This window comes from Mixophyes fleayi, chromosome 2, assembly GCF_038048845.1.
Source record: "Mixophyes fleayi isolate aMixFle1 chromosome 2, aMixFle1.hap1, whole genome shotgun sequence".
Classification (NCBI taxonomy): domain Eukaryota; kingdom Metazoa; phylum Chordata; class Amphibia; order Anura; family Limnodynastidae; genus Mixophyes; species Mixophyes fleayi.
Window position 1 is genome coordinate 337,651,025 of NC_134403.1, and position 25,922 is coordinate 337,676,946.

General features: G+C 39.3%; 1 protein-coding gene across 1 annotated transcript in view; it reads left to right on the forward strand.

Annotated features, from left to right (window-relative positions):
* COL8A1 (collagen type VIII alpha 1 chain) overlaps window positions 1-14,968 on the forward strand; it is a 42,514-nt gene extending 27,546 nt beyond the window's left edge. The window contains exons 3-4 of the mRNA XM_075197019.1: window positions 8,051-8,330; window positions 12,464-14,968. Of these exons, the coding sequence (XP_075053120.1) occupies window positions 8,054-8,330; window positions 12,464-14,376 (2,190 nt within the window). The 5' untranslated portion in view covers window positions 8,051-8,053 and the 3' untranslated portion in view covers window positions 14,377-14,968. The remainder of the gene's footprint in view (window positions 1-8,050; window positions 8,331-12,463) is intronic.
* The last annotated feature ends 10,954 nt before the right edge of the window (window positions 14,969-25,922 follow it).

The window sequence follows — 25,922 nt, forward strand, 5'->3', positions numbered from 1 at the left end:
ATCCTTAAAACGAATTTGTCACGGAATTTCAGGGATGGCTGCTAACCGGTATTAGCGCAACTGAACAGGGAGGCGCGGAGTCTAACGTACTCCCGGTATTCACCAGGGACCACCGCAAAGGAGTGTAGGCTTAGCTGCAGAGGGTACGCAGGTCGTGGTTCTCCAAGACAGTCACCAGTGTAGCGACCATAGTAGACAGGCGTAGTCAGGCAGTCCAGGTCAGAGCCAAACGAGCGGTGCTGTACACAGGGAGGTTCCAGAGAGAAGTCAGGTCAAGCCAAATAGTCAAACCAGCCGGGCAGCGAGGTACCAAAACGAAACACAGGAGAATAGTAACAGGAAGCCGAGTCAGAACCGAAGATTGTTGGATCAGAAGTTCAGGAAGCACTGGAGCAGAAGCGAACCAATACTCTGGCACCCAACGTGTCAGAGGGTGCTCTATATACCATAAGTTGCATCCTGATTGGGTGGTGGAGATTTGGCGGTCAGACATGCTGCCAGGTGAGCGGAGATAGCGTCCTGCTGACTAGCAATGGGATGCGACTGAACAGAGCCTGCGCACGCATTGCATGCAACGATCAAGGAGCATCCCACTGCTACGCAACGGGACACGGCTGACGAGAAGGTGCTGGCGTCCATCTCCTGCACCAAGTGTCAGTGCGGAGATGGCGCCTGACAGAAAGTTACATTGAGGTGTGCTTATTATTGTTGGGAAAAATTCCCCCCGCTAACGCTGTTTAGACTGTATAATAGTATCAGGTGGATATCGCTCTTATAACCAAAGTCTGTTGCATTAAAAGAGTATATCAGTACAATTTAATTATTGTTTTTATATGTTCCATATACAGTATATATACTACATGCCCAAAAGTATGTGAAGACCCAAACATCAGATCCATATGAGCTTATTGGATATCTCATTCCAAAACCATTGGCAGTAGTATGGAGTTGGTCCCCCCTTTGCGGCTATAACAGCCTTCACTCTCCTGGGAAGACTTCCCACTAGATTTTGGAACATAGCTGCAGGGATTCGCATCCATTCAGCCACAGGGCAAAAGTGTTCAGTGGGGTTGAGGTCAGGGATCTGTACAGGTCTGTCAAGTTCTTCTACACCAAACTTAGGAAATCATTTTGTCACGGACCTCGCTTTGAGCACAGGAGCATTGTCATGCTGAAACATGATCACATGTTTGTATGCTTGATCTTATGCACCTGTTAGCAATAGGTGTGGTTAAAATGACCACACGCACTAATTAGAAGGGATGTCCACAGACATTTTGCCCATGTAGTGTGTGTGTGTGTGTGTGTGTGTGTGTATATACACACACACACACACACACACACACACACACACAGAGAGGCCACTTTATTAATAGGTACACCTACTCATTAAAGCAAATATCCAATCAGCCAATCACGTAGCAGCAACTCAATGGAAGTGTTTAGACCTGGCCAAGAGGTTCAGTTGCTGTCCAGACCAAACACCAGAATGGGGAAGAATTGTGATCTAAGTGACGTTGACAGTGGAATGTTGGTGGCAGACGGGTGGTGCTGCTGATCTGGTGGAATTTTCACATCCAACAATCTATATAGTTTACAAACAAAAGAACATCCAGTGAGCATCAGTTCTATGGGCAAAACACCTTATTCGTGAGAGAGTTCAGAGGAGAATGGCCAGACTGGTTCAAAGTGATAGGAAAGTGACAGTAACTCAAATAACCATTTGTTACAACATTGGTATGTAGAAGAACATCTCTGAATACACAGTACATTGAACCAGGAAGTGGATGGTCGATAGCAACAGAAGACCACACCAGGTTCCACTCCTGTCAGCTAAGAACAGGAACCTGAGGCTACACTTGGCACAGGCTCACCAATACTGGGCACATGAAGTCTGGAAAAACGTTACCTGGTCTAAGGGATCTTGATTTCTGTTGCGACATGCAAATGGTAAGGTCAGAATTTGGCATAACCACATGAATCCGTGGATCCTTCCTGCCTTGTGTAGATATGCAGGCTGGTGGTGTAATGGTGTGCTGAATGTTTTCTTCTCACACATTAGGCCCCTCAATACCAATTGAGCATTGTTTAAATGCCACAGCCTACCTGAGTATTGTTGCTGAATCCAACAGAGCACATTTGGAATGCATTGGAACAGGAGATTTGCATCATGAATGTGCAGCCAACAAATTCACAGTAACTGTGTGATGTTATCATGTCAACATGGGCCAGAATCTCTAAGGAATCTCTCCAGCGACTTGTTGAATCCATGCCACGAAGAATTGAGGCTGTTCTGGGGACAAAAGGGGGTCTTACCCAGTACTAGTAAGGTGTAATTAATAAAGTGGTCACTGAGTATATAGATATATAGTTATAATTTTAAATTGTAACTATTAAATATATTAAGTGATACAATTGGTCAGTTTACTCCCCTGGATACCCTTGATAAAATGGCTGATCACAAGTATTTGGAGCTCCGTTACAGGGCCTAGATCTGAGCAGTGGGAAAAAATAGCCTGATTATTCTGCTCTTGTGTATTCTGCTTTATTTTAGTAAATAACTAGCATTACGTGATTTCAGCCACCATTCAATGACAATTCCCAGGAGTAGAAGAGTGAAATTCTAATATGTAGCATGGGAGGTGTGTATAGATTGTGACACTGCATTGGACTGGAACTGCAGCCAACCAATCAGATTCTGCATACACCACACACTTGCTACATGAATTCCAAGGATGGGCTGCAGTCCCATAGCACTGAAAGATCTTTGCTTCTCCTATAAATCAGTACAAGTATTGGTTTGTGTATAATTTAACCCTAATCATTTTTTATTTTATGACTTCACCACCCACAATTGATAATAAAGTGATTTGCATACTATTACATTTTCTGCTGTTGTGCAAATACACATATATTGTAGTAACCTAACCCATCTACTTGGTTGAGCAGATTTCAGATGACTTGTATCTATTGAATTAGTAGTCTAAGGTCACACATACCCTTCATATAGCCCTTCAATTTTATCAGACTGCAGAGTTTCAAAAGAGAAAAGTAAATGTAGCAACTAACTACCAGGATATTATGAGTTCCAAATGACCAGCATACTGCAACACTATGGGCCTGATTCATTAAGGATCTTAAATTAATAAGTTTCTTATTTAAGTCTCCTGGACAAAACCATGTTATAATGCAAGGGGTGCAAATTAGTTTTCTGTTTTGCACATAAGTTAAATACTGACTGTTTTTTCATGTAGCACACAAATATCAACTTTAAATTTCAGTGTACAAATATCAACTTTAAATTTCAGTGTACAAATATCAACTTTAAATTTCAGTGTACAAATAAGCTATCAAGTATTTTTGTGTGCTACATGAAAAAACAGTCAGTATTTAACTTATGTGCAAAACAGAAAACAGTATGTAATTATAATAACAAACATTTTAATGACCCTTTTAAATGCGCCTGTGAGTTCCATACACAATTGTATTTCTTTTTCATAGGAATGTAAGCCAGATGTTACCGTTAATATTTAACAGTCCGAGTTCCAAATAGACTGCTCTTTCTTCTAGAAAATGCATTTTTATTTTATTTAAACTTTTATCATTGCTTTTAGAAATTAAGAAATTGTACATAATATTTGCATTTTATGCTAGAGAAAATAAATGTATTTGGTATTGTATTTAATGTCACAAATACACACTATTTTTAAAATTTTTGTCCACTGTCATACAGAATTGTATATATTTTGGAAAGTAAAAGTGTAAACGACATACATACACTCTGCCCTGGTTCTAAACTCTTTGAGAAATGTAAAACACATAAAAGCAATTCATTCATCGTTAGTTGCCACCCATTTTTAAAGATAGCCCAATTGTAAGCACATTTCACATGTATATAAATGCCTAAATTATTTGCTTTATTGTAAGTGATGCCTATATGTAGGCATCTTTTAAATATGTAGGGCTGCACCAATCAGTCCATCAGAATGTTCACAGTCTAAATCACCCTATAGCCAACCAATGTCGACAAGGATATACCAACCAGTATCTAGGCAGAGCATTAGAATTTTCACAGAACTAGAAAACCTGTAACCAATGAAAGCATTTAAATATGGGCAGAACAAAAGTAACTAAAACCCATTCAGAATGTTCACAAGGCTAGCCAACCAATATTCAATCAGAACATTGGAATGTCCACAAGGCTAGACCAACCAGTATTCAATCAGAACATTAGAATGTCCACAAGGCTAGACCAACCAATATTCAATCAGAACATTAGAATGTCCATAAGGCTAGATGTTGATCTAGCCTTATGGACATTCTAATGTATTGAATCAGTATTCAATCAGAGCATTAGACTGTCCACAAGGCTAGACCAACCAGTATTCAATCAGAACATTAGAATGTCCATAAGGCTAGACCAACCAGTATTCAATCAGAACATTAGAATGTCCATAAGGCTAGACCAAGCAGTATTCAATCAGAACATTAGAATGTCCATAAGACTAGACCAAGCAGTATTCAATAAGAACATTAGAATGTTCATAAGACTAAACCAAGCAGTATTCAATCAGAACATTAGAATGTCCATAAGACTAGACCAACCAGTATTCAATCAGAACATTGGAATGTCCATAAGGCTAGACCAAGCAGAATTTGCTCAAGGCAAGTCTAACCTGCTTAAATGAAGATTGTTATGTTTGTCAGGATCAAAATAACGCCTCCTTGGGATGGTATAAAAATCACTGAGGCCATGGGTTCAAATCTAAACACAGTGCTAGCTGTTTGTATGTCCATGTGTTCTTTTTTCCCACAGTCTAAAACCATACCGACAGATTAATTGGTTTCTGCTTAAACTGGCACTAGTGTGTGTGTGTTTGTGGGATAGGGATATTAGATGGGAAGCTTCACTAAGCCAAGCTCTAATGTGAATAAACAAGCATTTTCTGACTGTGCAGTTCTGCAGAATAGGTGCCATATAAAGGATAATGGGCCTGATTCATTACGCAAAGTTAAGTAAAAAATTTAGTACGTTTTCTCCTGGACAACACCATGTTACAATGCAAGGGGTGCAAATTAGTTTTCTATTTTGCACATAAGTTAAATACTGGCTGTTTTTTCATGTAGCACACAAATACTTGATAGCTTATTTGTACACTGAAATTTAAAGTTGATATTTGTGTGCTACATGACAAAACAGACAGTATTTAACTTATGTGCAAAATTCTAATTTGTAAAAACAATCTGCAGCACCTCTAGTGACCGCTAATGTATACTAGGATAGGATTTATATACCGGTGAGGCTCAACTTTTTTTTTTCTTCTAGATCAGGGAGATAAATGTCTATAGCCATTTTTTTGGAGACCCCAAAAGAATGTGTAGAATATCAAAAAATCTTGGGACACCAAAAACAGTTTCTTGAACTGCACTTGGGGTCCTGTTGATAAGATGCACACCTCTGATCTATATAATACTTGTGTGTATATGTTACATTTACTAAGCAAACTGTATGTATATTAAAAGTGCTGTTGAACAAAAAAGAAAAAAAAAGAAAAATATGGAATGATGCCTGTGAAAATCCTTAGGGGTATATTTACTAAACTGTGGGTTTGAAAAAGTGGAGATGTTGCCTATAGCAACCAATCAGATTCTAGCTGTCATTTTGTAGAATGTACTAAATAAATAACTAGAATCTGATTGGTTGCTACAGGCAACATCTTTGCTTTTTCAAACCTGCAGTTTAGTAACTCTAGCCTTTAGTCTCTTTCCTATGATAGTTCCTATTCTACTTTAACTTGCATTATTATATGAATACATGTGTAGAAGCTCTAGTCTGGTTACAGAACATATCCAGAGGAAAGGATAAGAGTTTGCTGACTGCATACATCAAGAAACTTGCCGGTGACCTTGGTCCATAGGGCTGTAGTCAGAGTATATTCAGCATTAGGCACACTGGGCCCATACTTCGGAGCATAAGAGATTGCAATTCAGCTCTTATCACTGCAAGTGTGTTTACCAAAATAATAGAGGAGATGGATAAAATTCAAATTATGTAAATTAATCTGAGGTGGGGGAGGGGGGTTCTGTAGGGTAGCGGACTTATAATACATTATGTAAAACAAATGGGAAAGTTACTGAACAGTCTATGTAAGGCTCGGTACGCACTGGAGGTTTTTCAGCTGATTATCGGGCCAATCACCCTTTAAACAACTGCTCGGCCACTTATGGCCTTAGTGTGTAGAATGACACAATGAACGGCAATCGTTCCAAAGTGCCGATTGTCATTTTATTTGGTTGGTTGATTGGTTGTACTGTTTCATAATCTTGTTCCAATCACCGTCCGATCATGTCGTGTGTATGCGCTCACAATCAGTCAGGATCTTTGTACACAAAGGAAATATACCGCATCGGGTGGATCCTAGTTCTCCTAGAGAATATGATTCAGTTTTCTAATAATCTTTATTCTTAAATAGTTGTTAATATTTTCAATATATCAGTAGTTAAATCTAGGAGTGGTGCACCCATACACGATCAACAATACGCATATACACAATGGAAAAAATAGTGAATCTACGGGGCACCAATCTAAATAAAACAAGTATTAAACTTTATTGATATGCATTAAAACAATGTTATTATATATCGTTATAAGACAGATTAGCGAAATATTAAAAAGAGGAAAAATGAAAACATGTAGACCAGAGAATATCAGAAGCGATAGGAAGACTCTATGGGCCTGAGTCATTAAGGCAAAAAAGGAGTAAATGTTCTCCGGGACAAACCATGTTACAATGCAAGGGGTGCGAATTAGTTTATTATTTTGTAAATAAGTTAAATACTTGCTGTTATTTCATGTAGCACACAAATACCTGTTAGCTTTATTATTACACTGAAATGTAAAGGTGATCTAGGACATGTCCTACCCAAACTATAAATCTGTCCCCACATTTTAAATTTACCTCCCCCTCCAATGCAACATGGTTTTTCTCTCCTTAATGGCCCTATATGTGAGTATTGGTGGCTTCATTACGCACTATTACAATTTATATTTTGGAGCTGAGAGGCGCAGTCTAGCAGTATTATTTCTGCAAGTTTTAACAGTACAATTCTCTGGCTACATGTTTTCATTTTTCCTCTTTTTAATATTTCACTAATCTGCCTTATAACGATACATAATAACATTGTTTTAATGCATATCAAAAAACTTTAATATTAGTTTTATTTAGATCCTGAGTGCCCCACATATACTCTTTTTTCCTTTGTGTCTATACTTAGAGTTATGATCTTTTCAGCCGGCAATGAACATGTAGCAGTGACTTAAATGCAGAGAGTGCTGTAGATGGAATAGTTTGATTGTTCGCTCTGAGACTGAAAATTTACTTTCAGAGTCACAGAATGAAATTTGTTACGACATGTGGATAGCTATTACAAGGCATTTTTTTTTTTTAAATCAGTGTGACAGGAATGAATGAATGAATGAGTGACTATTGTGCTGTAATTCTCTAAACGACTATAGGACCAGATGAAGAGCACAGATCTGAAAGTAAATCGTGTCAGTGTGTATACATGAATCGCCTGACTGCTCGGACCTTTAGTTGTAGGTACAATCGTTGTAGATAGCATGTAGGTCGGATAATTCTTTAATGTGTACCTAGCCTAAAAGGCTCAGTGAGTGGATGGGGCTCATAATGCAACAGTTTGTGTGACTATAGGCTCCAGTCACGTAAATCTAACATGGCTACAAGGGGCTGCTCTGTATCGCTTTAGATAAGCCACCTCGGCCCAGATACCAAGGCTAGTTTGTAAGATCAATAGGGCAGTAAAACTGTGCCTTAAAATACAACAATGATGCTGATCATATAATGATGAAAATAGTATTTCCTGGCCATGTACCCTATAAAGATTTATATATATATTTGTTTGTTTTTAAAGCCCCACTGGCTGCCCGGCTACAAAGTGGTGTAAGATGAATAATTGTGTAATAAATATTGATACATTCCTTTCCTGTTTCCTTCCTGCTCCCAATATATGTTATTGTCTATTATTTTAGGTGATGGCACCGCCCCAGGGTTCTGCACAGAAGCTTCCGTTATTATCTGTCATCCTTCTTGGACTGTTGAGCTTTGGCCATGGAGGTGCCTATTATGGCATGAAACCGTTACCTCCGCAGATTCCGCAATACCAGCAAATGCATCACATGCCGATTGGAAAAGATGGCATGCCGCTCGGACACATGGGCAAGGAGAAAGCGCACATGCCGCATTACGGAAAGGACATTCCACAGATGCAGATGTTTGGCAAGGACATGATTCCAAGAAAAGATGGCAAAGGTAATTAACTAAGTTCTACCAAATGCAGCCACAAAGCGATGTCAGTGATACATAATGAAGGTGATACATTATAATATTGTAGAATATAGTACTATTTTCAAAGTCAAGTAAATATATTGTTCCTAATAAGGAGCTGAATAAACATGATTGCCTCAACTAGACATCTTTCCCTCCTTGGTCCAAGGGACTAATGCCACATCTGGATTTGTATAAATCCACATTATGTAAAGCACACTATGGGAAACCTTCTAGTCCAACTGGACACCAGCCCAGGGCAGCACTGAGTGATTGTTTCTTACACATTACATTCTTGATCTAACAGAGCAGAAATACATTTTCAGTTGTTGTGCCATGAAGAACAGTTAAGACTTTAATCATATACAGACACCTTGATCAGCTTCAGTCCATTCTTTTTGGATAAACATTTTCCACCTAATCTGATCGGATTATCTACATTTTACTGCATTTAATCTATTCTTAGTCTTCTATGTCTTCATAGGGGTTATTCGCCCTTTTATTTTTATAAGCATAAGTAGAGTCACGCACCTTTGTGGGGAGCACATCCCTTCATCGGGTGTGAATGTTGCACACATTATAGCTCATGACAAAATCTCCATTGGGTGTAGGTGGATTAACATTGTACAGCTCCATGCTATGTGTGATGCTAAATGTTTTTTTCCACTTTTATCATATGGAAACCCCACAGTAAATATAGTGAAGGAAGTAGAGGCTGTGCACTTTCCACAAACCACATGGTGATGCAGAAACACAGGAACCTTTGGATAACTGCCAAAAACTAGGCTACTCCTTTTCTTCACTCTTAGCAGCCCCTTGTTCCATCAGGGTTGAGAGCACTCACCGTTACTTGGTTTCCACCATGGGCTTCAGCATGCAGTTTCCGCAGTCATCCACAGGCTTCGTGTAGGCACAAGGACGTGGAGGCATGGCCAGGAACAGCATCAAGTTAGCAACCCAGACAGATGAAAAATTAATACAACTTATTGTAAGGTCTGTGCAGCTGGATAGGGTTGTCCATTGGAACCCAGAAAGGACTGGAGCAGGTTCAGGGAATGAGAGGGAACAGAGCTGGGAATAGGTCAACTAAGCCAGAAACACAGAGATCACACAGGGAATGTCAATATCCAGCCAAAGGTTAGGAAAGGCAGCAAAATTTCGGTGTTTGTATCCAGTCAGGACAGGAAGAGAAACAACAATGGTGAAATCGAGGTCAAGTAGACATCAGAACAGGGTGATCAAACAATCCGGGTCAAGGAACAGAGAGATGCAGAAATCACATTCTTTCAACACCACTGCATCTATAACAGGCAATTTTTGCCTAAATTAGCTCCAAACCTCCAGTAAGATAGTTCCTATGTGATCAATTGATTGAGCTGTGGCTTGATCCACATGTGGTCATGTAACTGCAATTCAAAGTACCCATGCGTAAAAAATTTGGATAAAGTTGCCCCAAATAGCTTTGTAGGTTGGGGGCTAGTCCGGTGAGGCAGGGTGGGGAGTTGACGGAGTTGGCGAATAGGGTAGTTTTTATTGACAAGGTTGGAAAATGTAGATGCTAAAGAAGGCTTTACAAGTAAGGATAAGCAGCTTAAACTGTATTCTGGAGGGAATGGGGAGCCAATGAGGGCTTTGTGGAGAGGCATAGTGGGAGTGGATGATTAGTTGCAACGCGGCAGTCAGAAATTGCAGGGGCACAGACATGTCACAGGTAGGCCATAGAAGAGGAGATTGCAATAATGAAAATGGGAGATGACAAGATGAACAATGGTCTTGGTGACATCCATGTAAGGATTGTTAGAGAGACCGGATGTGGGGAGTGAAATTGATGATCCTTTGCAAATGTATGAACAGTTAGTCCCACATTCAATCATGAAGCAGATCCAGTATTCTGTGAGTCCCATATAACAACACTGCAAAGCAGCAGATTGGAAGTATTATAACCGAAATCATATAGACAGGAGTATTAAAAGATTGGAATAGCCAGATACGTTTACCATTTGGTGGCCACATTTCCATGGGTTATACTCTTCCATTTCTATTTGCATATGGATATGCTTCATTCAGTGAAAAACAGCCACTTTTTAGATGATAACTTCAGCTGAGGTGTTTTGTCTGGTAGTCCAAACTTTTTCAAAGAAGAGTTTTTTTCTCATTCTGGGAGAAATTATAAGAACCATCCATATTTTGGCTCCTCACATTATCATTAGACATTTGTATTCTACTCATTTTTTGGCGCTAGTCTGTTACTGTCCACAAAGTAACCATGCAGCCATGACCCTGGAAAATGAGTAGCTGTCGGGGAACAGTAAGAGAATGCGCCGAGATGCGTTTTTGTCTGTTGCGTATCACACACATCCACATAAAACTTTTTTTTTATATATATATATATATATATATATATATATATAGATATATATAGATATATATATAATTTATTAGTATGAAATTTACCATGTTCATCTACACAGTATTGTTAATGTTCCCATATTTTTGAATTTTGAGGTGCATACTGTGAAAAGGAACCACAACATGTGGACATGCCAACATTTCACTATTTGTGTGATGTACCCACCAATCACTATCTGCATTACAAATACATGAGCTAGTCAATAATGTGATTTTATTTTTTATGTATTGTATATGCCAACTTGTTTTACGGTGAAAGGGCAACTATACACAATGTGAATAATTTCATATATGAGCAATAGGCATTACATTGATTGTTCAATGCTTCCTCTGCTTCCTATTGCAGTTCTGTTTTCTTTATTTCAGTTTCTTATATCCATTTTCTAACCAGTTTGGTTTCTCTCATGTTTGAATCCACTAATCTGTACAGAACAATTCCGTTACCTATAAAACCGCAAGCCGCTTATACCACTCAAGCTTTAGTCATATGAGAAATTCCTAACCCCTAAAGTGATTCAAGATAGAGAAGCTCATCCCCTATAAATACATTTTAACATGCCACTGTTCAGTAAAGGGAGAGAGCGAGGATAGATAGATTTAAATGCTGCTGTTATTTCAGGTATATTATTTATCTTGGTAATAGCATGGTCCTAGACTACCAAAATCTGATACAATCGGATCGTAAGTAATCTCGCAAGGCATAAAATCCTGCCTGCTGATGGCCATATCAGCCTGTGAGTAATCACTTACAAAAAGGTAATATGACATCCCTTCAGATCCATGCATTCGGCTTGCCTGCCAAATGTGGAATTTATCCCAATTTAGAAGTAACATGCATGGTCAAATTCGGTTTTCAGGTTTGGTCAATTGACAAACATAACTTACAACCAGTGATTTGATGTTTGAGGCATTATAAATTGACTCTTCTATTTGAAGATTAATTCACATAGATTATACAAGACAGGTCATACACCACTCATAATCATACTTGCCTAATTTTAGGCACTGAAGTCCGGGAGATCCAGAACAGGGGCATGACTAGAGGGCGAGAGGGGGTGGGGCACGGTCAATCGCTTCATTTTGGCCCCGCCCTCCGCATAAAAAATGATGTTTTGATGCGGAGGGGGGGGGGGGGGGGGGGGCGTGCAAAATGCAATTCACAGCCAATCATGTTATTTTGGCCAGGTATTTGCCGGATGCAGGAGGGTTGCCTACTCTCCCGGGAGTCCGGCACAGATTTCGGGAGAGTTGACTAGTATGCTCATAATTTAGCATACGTTCCTGTAAACAGCTAAACAGCAGGCAATTGACTGGGAACAGGCAAGAAGAGATGTAATAATAGCACTAGCGGCAATGAAATACAGCCTAAAATGCAGTCCACTCTATATTTTACCCATACATTAATTTTGAGTATTTAAAGCATTTCAGAGGAAGGATGTAGAACCGGCTCTCTGCCTTAATGACTATATCGCTGGACTATGTTTTGGTAAAACTCTATCCAGCTATGAATTTGTGTGGTGATCATTGAAAACATTATTTGAAATTCATCTGTGTTAGTAGAACGGATGTTCAATTACTTTTTATATTAATATTGTGAGATTGTGGGTTCAAACAATGTTGAATCAAAGTATTTTTATTTTGACGCATGACATCCCTTGAAGCTATACAGAGTGGGAATTTAATTTATGTTTTATTTTATTTTTTACCAGAGCTTCCATTATCTGCCCGAAGAGGTGATCAAGGCCAATCTGGTGAACCTGGACCAAGAGGACCACAAGGACCACCTGGCATACCAGGGCAAGGATTGCCAGGGCCAAAAGGAAACCCTGGCCCACCTGGTCCACCAGGATATCCTGGTATGGGCAAGCCAGGAATGCCAGGCATGCCAGGAAAACCAGGTGGTAATGGAATACCAGGCCCAAAGGGAGATTATGGACCTAAAGGAGAAGGTGGACAAACTGGACAGCCAGGACCTCAGGGAGCACCTGGACCTGCTGGTCTATCTGGTATTGGAAAACCAGGTGAACCAGGTTTACCAGGGCTTCCAGGACCTAAAGGTGAACCAGGATTTAAAGGACCACCAGGATACCCTGGAATTGCAGGCGCAAAAGGAGAAAAGGGAATTGGTGTACCAGGATTACCTGGACTCAAAGGTCCTCCAGGCCTACAGGGACCCCCAGGCCCACCTGGCTTGCCTGGAATTGGTAAACCTGGCATAAATGGTTTCCCAGGACCAAAAGGGCACCTTGGTAATCCTGGCTTACAGGGGCAACCAGGACCAGCAGGACCTGTTGGAACACCAGGACTTCAAGGTCCACCAGGAATTCCAGGTGTTGGAAAACCAGGCCTAGATGGTCTTCCTGGTGAAATTGGAATACCTGGTGGCAAAGGTGATCAAGGACTTCCAGGTTTACCAGGAGCACCTGGTCTTCCAGGAATGGGTAAACCAGGTTTTCCTGGACTTAAAGGTGATCGTGGATTTGGTGGTGCACCAGGTCCCATGGGGCCAAAAGGTGAGAAAGGTCATATAGGTGAACCAGGTATAGGAGGCCAGCCAGGTGAGTCTGGTCCTGCTGGGTTGCCTGGGCCTATGGGACCTCCAGGTGTTGGTGGATTTCCTGGAGTCAAAGGAGATCGTGGTATTGCAGGCCCTGAGGGACCAATAGGACCCAAAGGTGAACCAGGAATTCAAGGACTTCCAGGTAAACAAGGATTTCCAGGAGAAGTGGGGCCTCAAGGTCTCAGAGGTTTGCCAGGTCCAATTGGCCCAAAAGGAGAAGGTGGACATAAAGGTTTAACTGGAGCACCTGGTACACCTGGATTGCATGGGCCCAAAGGAGAGTCTGGAATTCCAGGAGAACTAGGGTTACAAGGAGCAACTGGAATTCCTGGCCTTGCAGGACCAAGTGGTCCTATTGGTCCTCCTGGACTACCTGGACCAAAGGGTGACCAAGGGTCACCAGGAACACCTGGTCTACCAGGTGTTGGCAAAAATGGTTTGCCCGGACCACAGGGTCCTCCAGGACAACCTGGCGCAATAGGACCCCCTGGAGACCGTGGCTTACCAGGTCCTCCTGGTCAACCAGGTGCACCTGGACTCCCTGCAGAAATCCCACCTACACCACCAGGAATGGGTCAATATTTACCAAACATAGGACCTGCTATTGATGGAGTGAAAACACCTTATGGTTACCAAGGAAAAAAAGGAGGTACAGTTCCCAATCATGAAATGCCAGCATTTACAGCTGAACTCACCACTGCCTTTCCACCAGTAGGAGAACCCATCAAGTTTGAAAGATTGCTCTATAATGGCAGGCAAGGCTACAACCCACACACTGGCATGTTCACTTGTGAAATTCCTGGAATCTACTACTTTTCGTACCATATCCATTGTAAAGGTGCAAATGTTTGGGTGGCGCTATACAAGAACAATGAACCATTAATGTACACATATGATGAATATAAGAAGGGCTACCTGGACCAAGCTTCAGGGAGCGCAGTAGTCCCTCTGATGCTTGGGGATAAAGTATACATTCAGATGCCTTCAGATCAAGCATCTGGACTGTACGCTGGGCAATATGTCCACTCATCATTCTCTGGATATTTACTGTATCCAATGTGAACAGCACTAGTGAAAAAAAAAAACTCTTAAATTAAATTCCGCTTCTACTTTTTATATCAGTAATAACTGCCTTAAACCCTCTGCTACCAGCGGCACCATGTTGCTAAGTGATGTGTTCCTCGCCCAAAGGCAGCAACTAACATTGACTGGCAGTTGGACTATCCTTGAACCACCGCTAAATCTACTATCGTACTATGCACATTATATACAACGGAGTGAACAATTTACTTAACATTGAATTGGGGCTGGTACTGTCCTGTTTGAAATTAGTGTCTTGGCACATATTGCACACACAGATTACAGTGTTATTAACTTGGCTTTGACACTGTTTCATATATATTAAAGTTTTAAACTACTATATTTCTATTACATAGACTACAGGGAAAACAACATTTTGAAGGATAACGCATGTCCCAAAATAGTAGATCAGACAAATGGATTGCCCACATTTGACATATTTTTAAAGGGCATACTACTAAACCCTTCAATTATTAACATGCTCTAGTGCTGGGTAGAAAATACACTGATGTTTTCACTTGGAACTTTAGCATAACATTTATGTTTAATTTTGACTTTCCCGCTATATGAATCAAGAATTCGGAAGTCTAGGTATCGCAAGTCATCAATTGTTTGCATTACATTATCATAATGTACCAGTACTGCAAGTGTTCTTTGGATTTCTTTTTAATAATGCACACACAACGTCAATCATATATTTCCCATGCTATTCTTGACAGTGTGGTTCACCAGTAAACTGGTTTTAGTGTTTAACTGAAACGCCAATAAAAATCCTTTTTTTTTTTGCTTTCCATTCATTTAAAGGCACAAATGTTCAAAGAAAGACACAAACAATATAACTACTAGGGTATCATGCCCAGGCCTTAACGTATCATCACTTTTCCTACGAGCTTGCCTTAATGGGACCAGCAATGTATGTTTGTACAGAATTTATATGCACAGATTCAGTATTAGTCTTACTTGTGCAATGCTTTTTTTTTTTTTTATTATTTGACCCAAGTGTCTTAAGCTCACATTTGAAACAAATTAAATTTGGCTTAAAGTGCACTGCTCAGGAGTTTAGCCAAGATATGGAGTGTGTGATCTATTCATGTACTACTTTGTATGCTGCAAATATATTTCAAAAGTTTGTTATAGTAAGACTTAGAAAATTGCTATAGAAATGCTGCTAACAAACGATCACTAACCTGGTGTAGACAATGAGAAGTCTACAAGGTTTTTATACTATCCCACACATTATCATATACATAGACATATAGAACAGGGAGATGATCATTGTTTAAACAAGTTTTCAGTACTCACTATATCTATGCTTAGATAAACAGCTCTATATTTGGAACATACTATGTTAAAGATAAAAAAAAAATGTAAAATGCAAAAGAAACAAAAATGTGATGCAAATGTTTTACTTCTGCTTTAATGTATACAATTATGGTTGTTTTCTTTTTCAAGTATTGTTCAGAGGCTCTAATTTTACAAATCATAAAGTAGTTTTGTTATAATATATACAGTATATATACATACACCAATTTGCTTTCATGGCATTTCTATATCCTATCAACTATTTCAGTAAATTATTTTTGTTTAGAAAAAAAAAATGGAAAAAATTTGCAATAATTCACAGACGCCTCAACAGACTTCCTAAAGAAATGCACAGAACAAATATTAAATACTGTATGTTTAAAATGGTGCTAAACGTATAAAGTGAATTATGTTTAATTTAAACTTAATGTAAAAATAAAAGTTAATAATTTTTTTTCTTTCTTGAAATCAAGCGTTCTCGTGAGGGTCCTGAGGCCATAAAATCAAAATTGTCATTTCAATTTAACATGAGCAATGCACAAATGCTGGACTGCTGGACTTTAAATTTGACATTGGCATGGGAAGAAGATGCTGTTTTGAATGTAGAACAGAAAAAAAACTAGACAAGTGCTCAGCATGTTGGTGAACAATAAAGTTTTTCCCCCCAAACACTGGCCACTGTTTATTCATTTATAAAAATCTATTTTCACTATATCATCTTTACTGGGAATTATTTGTTAATTCCTTAATCTGCAGCCAATATTAGACAGGCAGATTCATCAATCATTCTAAACACGATAAGGGGAGGTGTTGCACATAATAACCAATCAGGTTGTAGCTATCTTTTTTTTTTGGAATGTACAAGACACATGAGAGCTAGAATCTGATTGGTTGCTAGAGGCAACACCTCCAATATTCCTTTTGACAAATATATGTTAGGGTTTTTTTTTTTACTGGGTAATATATGTGTTTATATTTATAATAATATAAATTATATAAAGTTGGCAGGTTCAAATTTTTACAATGTTGGCATAAATGACACATTGAATATACAAATAGTGGATATGTAAAATGTTTCAGCCAGTACTAAAAGGATTTCAATAAAATAAGACAGGCCAGATCCCACAAGTTATCACAAAGCTCTTACCATCACTAATATCACTAAACTTCTTCATATGGCTGTATCTCCTTTTCTATGTGTTGTGTTTTATCTATACCTCATGGCATCCTTACTGACTTACGTTCCTCATTTGCTTCTTCTGATTAATTTCACACATTACTTTCAGTCACTTAAATTAAATGGCCACATGTGGGCGGCTCCTGTTGGTCAGGGAAAGTTTCAGATGAAGCCTATTGGAGCAATCAGAAGGCTGCCTTTACCAACATGCCACTGCTGGCCCAGAGCTGGGGCGGTGGGTTTTATCCCGACCAGGGCCTAGTATCTGTGTGGCGTCTGTATGTTCTCCCTGTGGTTACGTGGGTTTCCTCCCAAGGATAAATACTGACTGGTAGGGTAATTGGCGTCTGACAAAACGGACCTGTGTGTGTGTGTGTGTGTGTGTGTGTGTGTGTGGTAGAGAATTTAGACCAGTAGGTACAATGGAGCCTGGACAGACGTAATTATTAAATGTTCTCTGTAAAACGCTGCGTAATGTGAATTATTATGTTTTATAAATAAAAATAATAAAGATCCAATCAATTTTGATCTGATAATTATCGGCCATGGCCTTTGTTTCCAGGCCACTGCCTGTGCAATTTCCTGATATAAGCTGTAATATCACAGTGTGTGTGGTCAGCATTATTCACATAAATGTCATCACTCCAACTATTTACGTTGTTTTCTTTGTCACCAAGTCATTCTCTACAAGTTAATGTCTTCATAACGCCACAAGTACTTGTCTGCATTCCCCTCATCCATACATAGCGTCAGACCACCTATTCTCCTCGCACATCACTCCCGTATGTCTTTATTTCACCAAGATTAGCAAGTTTAAAAATGGCCGCTCTAGAAATAAAAATGTTGCATTACAAACATTCTGAAAAGTGCAGCAAAACAAGGAATACAAATAAAATATATCCATTATTCTTAATCATATTCAAATAAAAGAATATATTGTATTATTTATTCCTGAGATCTCTACTGCCTTTTCGTATCACTGCAGTAGAAACGGAGAGTGGTAAGTTACAGTGAACCAGTCACTCACACACCATCTTGTGGCTTGAAGCAATATTATGATCACAAGGAATTCATTCCAGTCATTTGTCCACAATTTCAGCGAAAAGTCCAAAAGTCCAGGCATGGACTTAAATTGCCCAATTTTTCAGCCAGAGATGTTAGCAGGTATGGGAACTAGTGACATCACAAAGTGCCTGTAGGCTGCATTCAACATAAATACTGGATGAGTTCCTATTCTAACTTAGTTGCAAGTAATACTACAATGTGTACACACCAACCCAGCGCAGCGCTTACTTCAGGATTAAATTAGCGTTTGGCATAAACACGATTTGCTCCACATGACAAAACTGATTATGCGCTACAATACATTTAACTTACTAGTGTTGGTATCATCATCATCACCATTTATTTATATAGCGCCAGATTCCGCAGCGCTGTACAGAGAATTCATTCACGTCAGTACCTGCCCCATTGGAGCTTACAGTTTAAATTCCCTGACATACACACACACAGAAAGACTAGGGTCAATTTTTTGATAGGAACCAATTAACCTACCAGTATGTTTTTTGGAATGTGGGAGAAAACCGGAGCACCCGGAGGAAACCCACGCAAACACAGGGAGAACATACAAACTCCACACAGATAAGGCCATGTTCGGGAATTGAACTCATGACCCCAGCGCTGTGAGGCAGAAGTGCTAACCACTTTGCCACCGTGTTGCCTAATGTATTCTTCTTTTCATCCCTTAAACCCCCTTGCTATTTTCTTCTTATGGTTCTAATATTCTAAAATGCTAGCATATTTTTACATAATTATGGTACTGTCAAAAAATGCTGAAGTAGTAGAGTTCAGCAGCTGGGAAACCTAACTCCCATCCTTGGCAACAAAAAACCATAATACAATATAGAAGACCCATCAAGTCAATTCATTGTTCAGTACTTTTTGTACTTGGGTTAGGAAAGAAGAATTACTAATTGTACTCTTGCTTGACATATCCTCCCTGGCACATGTGCCCAAAAAAGATCTTGCACTCTTTGACACCTCAGGGGGTATATTTACTAAGCTACAGGTTTAAAAAAGTGGAGATGTTGCCTTTAACAACCAATCAGATTTTAGTTATCATTTATTTAGTACATTCTACAAAATGACAGCTAGAATCTGATTGGTTGCTATAGGCAACATCTCCACTTTTTCAAACACACAGTTGAGTAAATATACCCCTAATTCTGAAATAGGGTCAAAACACCCTTTGTATTAATTGTTAAAAACTGGTTACACACATTCTGGATGTGAAGTGGGAGGAGTAGAATGGAGTGTATACAATCAGACCATTAAAATGTTCACTGTGCATTTAATAAGACTTGAGTAAATCTTAATTGTCGGTCTTGTGGGAAGCAATGATCTAACCACTCATGACTGAGTGAGAACAAGGCTGCATGTTATAGAGATAGTATCATGATATAGGGAGTGGAATGGAAAGCCGGAAGGAAGCTCTAAACTGAGATCTGTGCCCTACCACATATGCTGTAATATCACGAAGGACAGGCTCTTTGTCCAGTGTGGCCTACATGTGTGACCAAAGTAACACACCTCTTTGTCAAACCAAGTTCATGCACTCAATGTATTTAAACTGTTTTATGAAGGAATGTATGTCACCATGTGGAAATACCTACCAGAATACCAGGGTCACCTAATACATAGAGCACGGTTTATTGTTTTGTAAGTAGTTTGCCTTTGTGCGAGCATCCTGTTTTTAGAGATCGTCTTACCAACGAGCATAAATCTATCTAAAGCACCGATAGCAGAATCAAGTATAATATATCTTAAGATATAAGCGAATCTCTTACACAACACAGCTGATAATTTTCAGCTGATATTTTCAACACTCTACCTGGTTTTTTTAATGGTAAGTATTGTATGGCTTATTTCCAGGTCTAGAAGAGAGCAGGGTAAATAATAGATTATGAAGATGTCATGATGAACTGGCGACAGTTGGAGAGAATGTAGGGAGAGGATTGAGAATACTTCAGTGTAAAGATAAAATTTAAAAATTCTCATTTAAAACTAAACATGGCAACTTCATCTTGTTTTGCTTTACACAATCCAGAAAAATGTTATATGCACACAGCACAACACAAAATAATGTATTACATTACAGTAAAATAATGAATTAAACTTGTCGTTACATGTAGTGAAAGCACTTAATAGAAGTCTGTAAAATAGTATTGCATGCCAAGCAAATATATATATATATACACACAAGTTAACCCGTGCATGATACTCATGCATTCTAGTCAAATCAAGCTACTTAAGGTGTTAAAAAGGTCCTTGTCATGCATTTGGGGCTAGGCCAGGCCTCCTCAGGGGAAGAGCGTTACTTCCCGATGCAAGTGCCCTTTTTTAACGTGGTTTTGTCCACATGTCACCACCTCATCATTTTTCTCCATCACCTCATCCTTCATCTTTATCGCCACATCTATCCAGATGTCTATCCAGACACAGGGATCTCTCTCAGCGGTCCTGAGTATCACACTCCTCTCGCTCTGTCATCCCCGGCAACCACCAACCACTCCCCACTGTCACCCCCGGCAACCACCAACCACTCCCAACTGTCACTTCTCCTTCAAGAAATATATATATATATTTTTTAAATCTTTATAAACAATTTTAACAATTAACAAATTAAATTAACAAATTAAAAACATCTTATTTTACCAAATGTCAGCCCTTTCTGAGTTTTTTTCCCCACACACACTAAGAATTTAGTAGGTCAGTGTATAACTTCGCCCAGCAGGTGGCGCTGCAGCTTGGTTGTTTTTTTTTCCACACACACACACACACACACAGACTAACACACGCCACTAGGCTTATATATATTAGATATATATTATATATATTATACATATATACACACACACACACACACATAATACTGTGCAAACATTTTAGGCAGGTGTGGAAAAAACGCTGCAAATAAAGAATGCTTTCAAAAGAACTTTTAATAGTTTATTTTTACCAATTAACAAGATTCAAAGAGAATGATCAGGAGAAGAATCTAAATCAAATCAATAATTTGTTGTGACCATCCTTCTTCTAGGTACACTTGCACAAAGTAAGGGATTTTGTAGGATTATAGTCAGGTGTATGATTAACCAAATCATACCAAATAGGTGATAATGATCATCATTTTCATGTGTAGGTTGAAACACAGTTATTAACTGAAACAGCAACAGTTGTGTAAGAGGCTTAAAACTGGGTGAGGAACTGCCACACTCTGCTGCAAAGGTGAGGTTGTGGAAGACCGTTTCATGTCACAGGTCATACACCAGGGCAAGACTGAGCACAGCAACAAGACACAAGGTAGTTATACTACATCAGCAAGGTCTCTCCAATGCAAGGATTTCAAAGCAGACTGGGGTTTCAAGATGTGTGGTTTAAGCTCTATTGAAGAAGCATAAAGAAACAGACAACATTGAGGACCGTAGACACAGTAGTTGGCCAAGGAAACTGAGTGCATTAGATGAAAGACACATCATGCTTACTTCCCTTTGAAATCGGAAGTTGTCCAGCAGTGCCATCAGCTCAGAACTGTAAAAAAATAGTGGAGCCCGGGTGCACCCATCTACTGTTCGGAGAAGTCTGCCCAGAAGTAGTCTTCATGGAAGAATTGCAGCCAAAAAGCTATACCTTCCACGTGGAAACAAGGCCAAGTGACTCAGCTATGCACAAAAACATAAGAACTGGGGTGCAGAAAGATGGCAGCAGGTACTCTGGACTGAAAAATATTGAAATATTTGGCAGTAACAGAATGCAGTTTGGTCACCTAAGGGCTGGAGAGCGGTACAATAATGAGTGCAGGCAACAGAGATGCATGGTGGAGGTTCCTTGCAAGTTTGGGGCTGTATTTCAGCAAATGCAGTTGGGTATTTGGTCATAATTAATGGGTGTCCTCAATGCTGAGAAATACAGGCAGGTATTTATCCATCATGCAATACCATTAGGGAGGCTTCTGATTGGTTCTAACTTTATTTTACAACAGGACAACGATCCCAAACATACAGCCAATGTCATTAAGAACTATCTTCTGCGTAAAGAAGAACAAGGAGTCCTGGAAGTGATGATATGGCCCCCACAGAGCCCTGATCTCAACATCATCGAGTCTGTCTGGGATTACACGAAGAGACAAAAGGATTTGAGTAAGCCTACATCCACAGACGATCTGTGGTTAGTTCTCCAAGATGCTTGGAACATCCTGCTGAGTTCCTTTAAAAACTGTGTGCAAGTGTACCTAGAAGAATTGATGGTGTTTTGAAGGCAAAGGGTGGTCACAGCAAATATTGATTTGATTTACATTTCTCTTCTGCTCATTCACTTTGCATTTTGTTAATTGAAAAAAAATAAAAAAAAATATTTTTGAAAGCATTCTTACTTTGCAGCATTTTTTCCCATACCTGCCTAAAACTTTTGCAGTGTTTTGTGTGTGTGTATATATATATATATATATACATACATACACACACAGCTCCATCTAACCTCACATGCTACTAGACGGTTACATCCATATAGGCTCACATACAAGCAGATAGCCAATATGTCCACACATATAGTGTCATATGAGACTATGTAATATAGACTCCAGACGTTCCTCTCTCCCTCATGACTCAGAGAATACTCATCTTGTGTGTTCATTGAGGGCAGTGGAGATAAGACTTTCCTCCTCTCATCTGCCTCCCCACCACTCCCGCCATTATTTAAATACAGTGTGGGGGCATGGGAGAATGTGGGGAAAGAACAACACAGGAGGGAGGGCTAATCTAATAGGACTCACTCTGAAACTCTCCCTGATGTCAGCCGGAGGGTAAAACCATTATGTCAGCCAAGTCACTTAGAATTGTGTAATGTCTGAGGCAGTCCTGGGGAAACCATTGAATGTTCTGTGAAAGAAAAAGGAAATGGAGGAGAATAGACAATTAGTGGATCACTTAGTGTTGAACACACCCATTTGGGTGCCAGCAAGCTCTGGCATCCATAAACTGCTAGGGTATGCTGGCCAATGGGCAACATTTTTTAACTCAATTTAGTTCCTCTAATATTACTACTTACCAATTCATCAAAAGCCTTGATTAACTATGAGGTCTGCTGGTCGGGTCAATTAGCAGCTTTCAAAATGATAAAATTCACTGAGTTATGAGAACATATGTATAGAAACACAAACCACCACGAATAACTTACAACCACATGACTCTTCTTCATTCTCTCTCAAAACACAGGGGGGTTTGCCCCCTTCCAAATCTTAGTAGGTATCAGGAGGTCTGAATATTAACACAATTCACAGATTGGTCTCTCCTTCCATTTTGGTAGTTTTAGAAGCAGCTCTTAATCCTGATTTCTCCATTGTTGACTCTATCTGGACTCCTATAGACCTGCTAGTAAAAATGACTACCTTAGTGTAAGATACCTTGAAAGTGTTTATAAAGTCAAACAATACGATGTGCTTTGGTACGATGAAACATGATCGTGGGAGTGTACACACTAAAGCGATATCATCATCATCACCATTTATTTATATAGCGCCACTAATTCCGCAGCACTGTACAGAGAACTCATTCACATCAGTCCCTGCCCTATTGGAGCTTACAGTCTAAATTTCCTCACACACACATACAGACAGACACACAGACACATAGAGAGAGAGAGACTAGGGTCAATTTGATAGCAGCCAATTAACCTACTAGTGTGTTTTTGGAGTGTGGGAGGAAACCGGAGCACCAGGAGGAAACCCACGCAAACACGGGAAGAACATACAAACTCCACACAGATAAGGCCATGGTCAGGAATTGAACTCATGGCCCAAGTGCTGTGAGGCAGAAGTGTTAACCACTGAGCCACTGTGCTGCCCAACCACTGAGCCACCAAACCAGCCGTTTATCGTGTGATTGGCATGATAATCGGTTGAAAATTTGTAAGGCCTGAGTCATAAAGGAGAGCAAAGCATAAAACAGGGAGTAACTTTGCATTGGAGGGGGAGGTAAATTTAAAATGTGGGGACAGATTTATAGTTGGGGTAGGGCATGTACTAGATCAACTTTACATTTCAGTTTAAAAATAAAGCTATAAAATATTTGTGTGCTACATGAAAAAACAGCCAGTATTTAACTTAAGTGCAAAATAATAAACTAATTTGCACTCCTTGCATTGTAACATAGTTTAGTCCAAGTGAAAACTTACTCATTTGTTTTACTCACTTTCCTTAATGACTGTAGCGTGTACCCAGCTTTAGTCACAACTGATATCATCCAGACTATCAGCACCTTACATTGCTCAAAGGGCAGGAAATTACATACCTACAGAATCAGTAAAGGTTTGTCACAGGTTCCACAAGAGTACAGAGAATGGAAGAGCATTACTAAATAGCTAAACTAACTAAATCAAGAAAACAAGCAGCCTTAACTTAGTGGTTTTCCTAGAGCGGGAATACGCAGATACTATACTTTCTGAGGTCCTCTCTACTGGGATTCCATGTGGGCATGGACATGGTGTAAAGTAAATACCTCTGAAGAAACCACCATCATGTAGGACAGAGAAACACACAAGGAAAGAATTTTGCAACAAACTAAATAGTTAAAAGACTACACCTGACATCGATTCCGATATCAAACATATCTCATGCTGTCTTTAGGACCTGGGTCCTGCCGCTATAAGAAAAGATTGTTTACTTGGTAATCAGTCACATGTATACACAAATATTACCTTACAACTGTTATACTACTCAAGCAGGTCCGTGCAAGAAAGTGCCAGGCACAGCTATTTTACGTGGCTGAGAAACTAGTACCTTTATTGGTCATTGCATACATTCACATATCCACAAACGCAATGTTCTTCAGTGTTTTTTTAAATCTATTATAAAGAATTAAAGAATATTTTACATGACACGTGGGGTAATCATTCTCACAAGTCAGTTTAAGACATTTAAAGAAAAAGAAAAGAACTTGCACATAAAAGTATTGTAAACCTCACAGTAAGACTCCAGACAATAAAAAAGATGGCGTATATTATTCATTTCAGAAGATTTATTTACTTAAATGAGAGCTACAGCCATGAAACGGTCTAGGGGGTATATTTACTAAACTGCGAGTTTGAAAAAGTGGAGATGTTGTCTATAGCAACCAATCAGATTGTAGCTGTCATTTTGTAGAATGTACTAAATAATTGAAAGCTAGAATCGGATTGGTTGCCATAGGCAATATCTCCACTTTTTCAAACCCGCCGTTTAGTAAATCTAGCCCTAGGTCTATACAGTAATCTGTGTATATAGTCAGCATAAAAAATTGCTGATGTTGATGCTCAATCTATTTTGCTTCACAAAGGACTTTAATCAAACCATTTTATTAAGGTGGATCTGTTCTATTCATAATAGATGAAGCCAATTTGTTTAAAAACATTAAAATGCAGTTTATCAATTCCCTGGACTACAGTAACATCAGTTCGCTGGATTCTACATTATTTGTACCTCAGTGATGTCACTGGTTGATAGTCAATGGATAAGCTAAATTCTCATGGAAAATGCCTTCCGCATCACGGGAAGATAACAGATGTACCCTAAAGCTCAGCTGTCCCCTCTCCGAATTGCGGTTATTCTTTTTCTTTGTTTCCTGTAACATGCGATTGTACAATAATACTAACAAACAGATTTTCTGCTAACATTAAAAATGAGAGCACTTCTCACATCACATGACTGTGCGCTAATAAGGGACATATCTGGTGACCCATAATGGATTGAGGCATTCCACAGTCACAGTTATTTTTCATTACTCTTGTTCATTAGTGGTTTCAGATAGAATATGTAAACCATTGTGTGGGAAGCAAGTGTTAAATTCCAATCATATATTATATACAGTCAGCCAAACCCAATAACCACAACATAAAGCCTTGTCACCCTGCTGGTGTGATGGACATAGCTATGTGCAGTGATATAGATGGGTGCATGAATTGCTACTATCCCAACATGGGCTTCTCAAAATGTGACAGTATTATGGGTTTCAGACAGCGG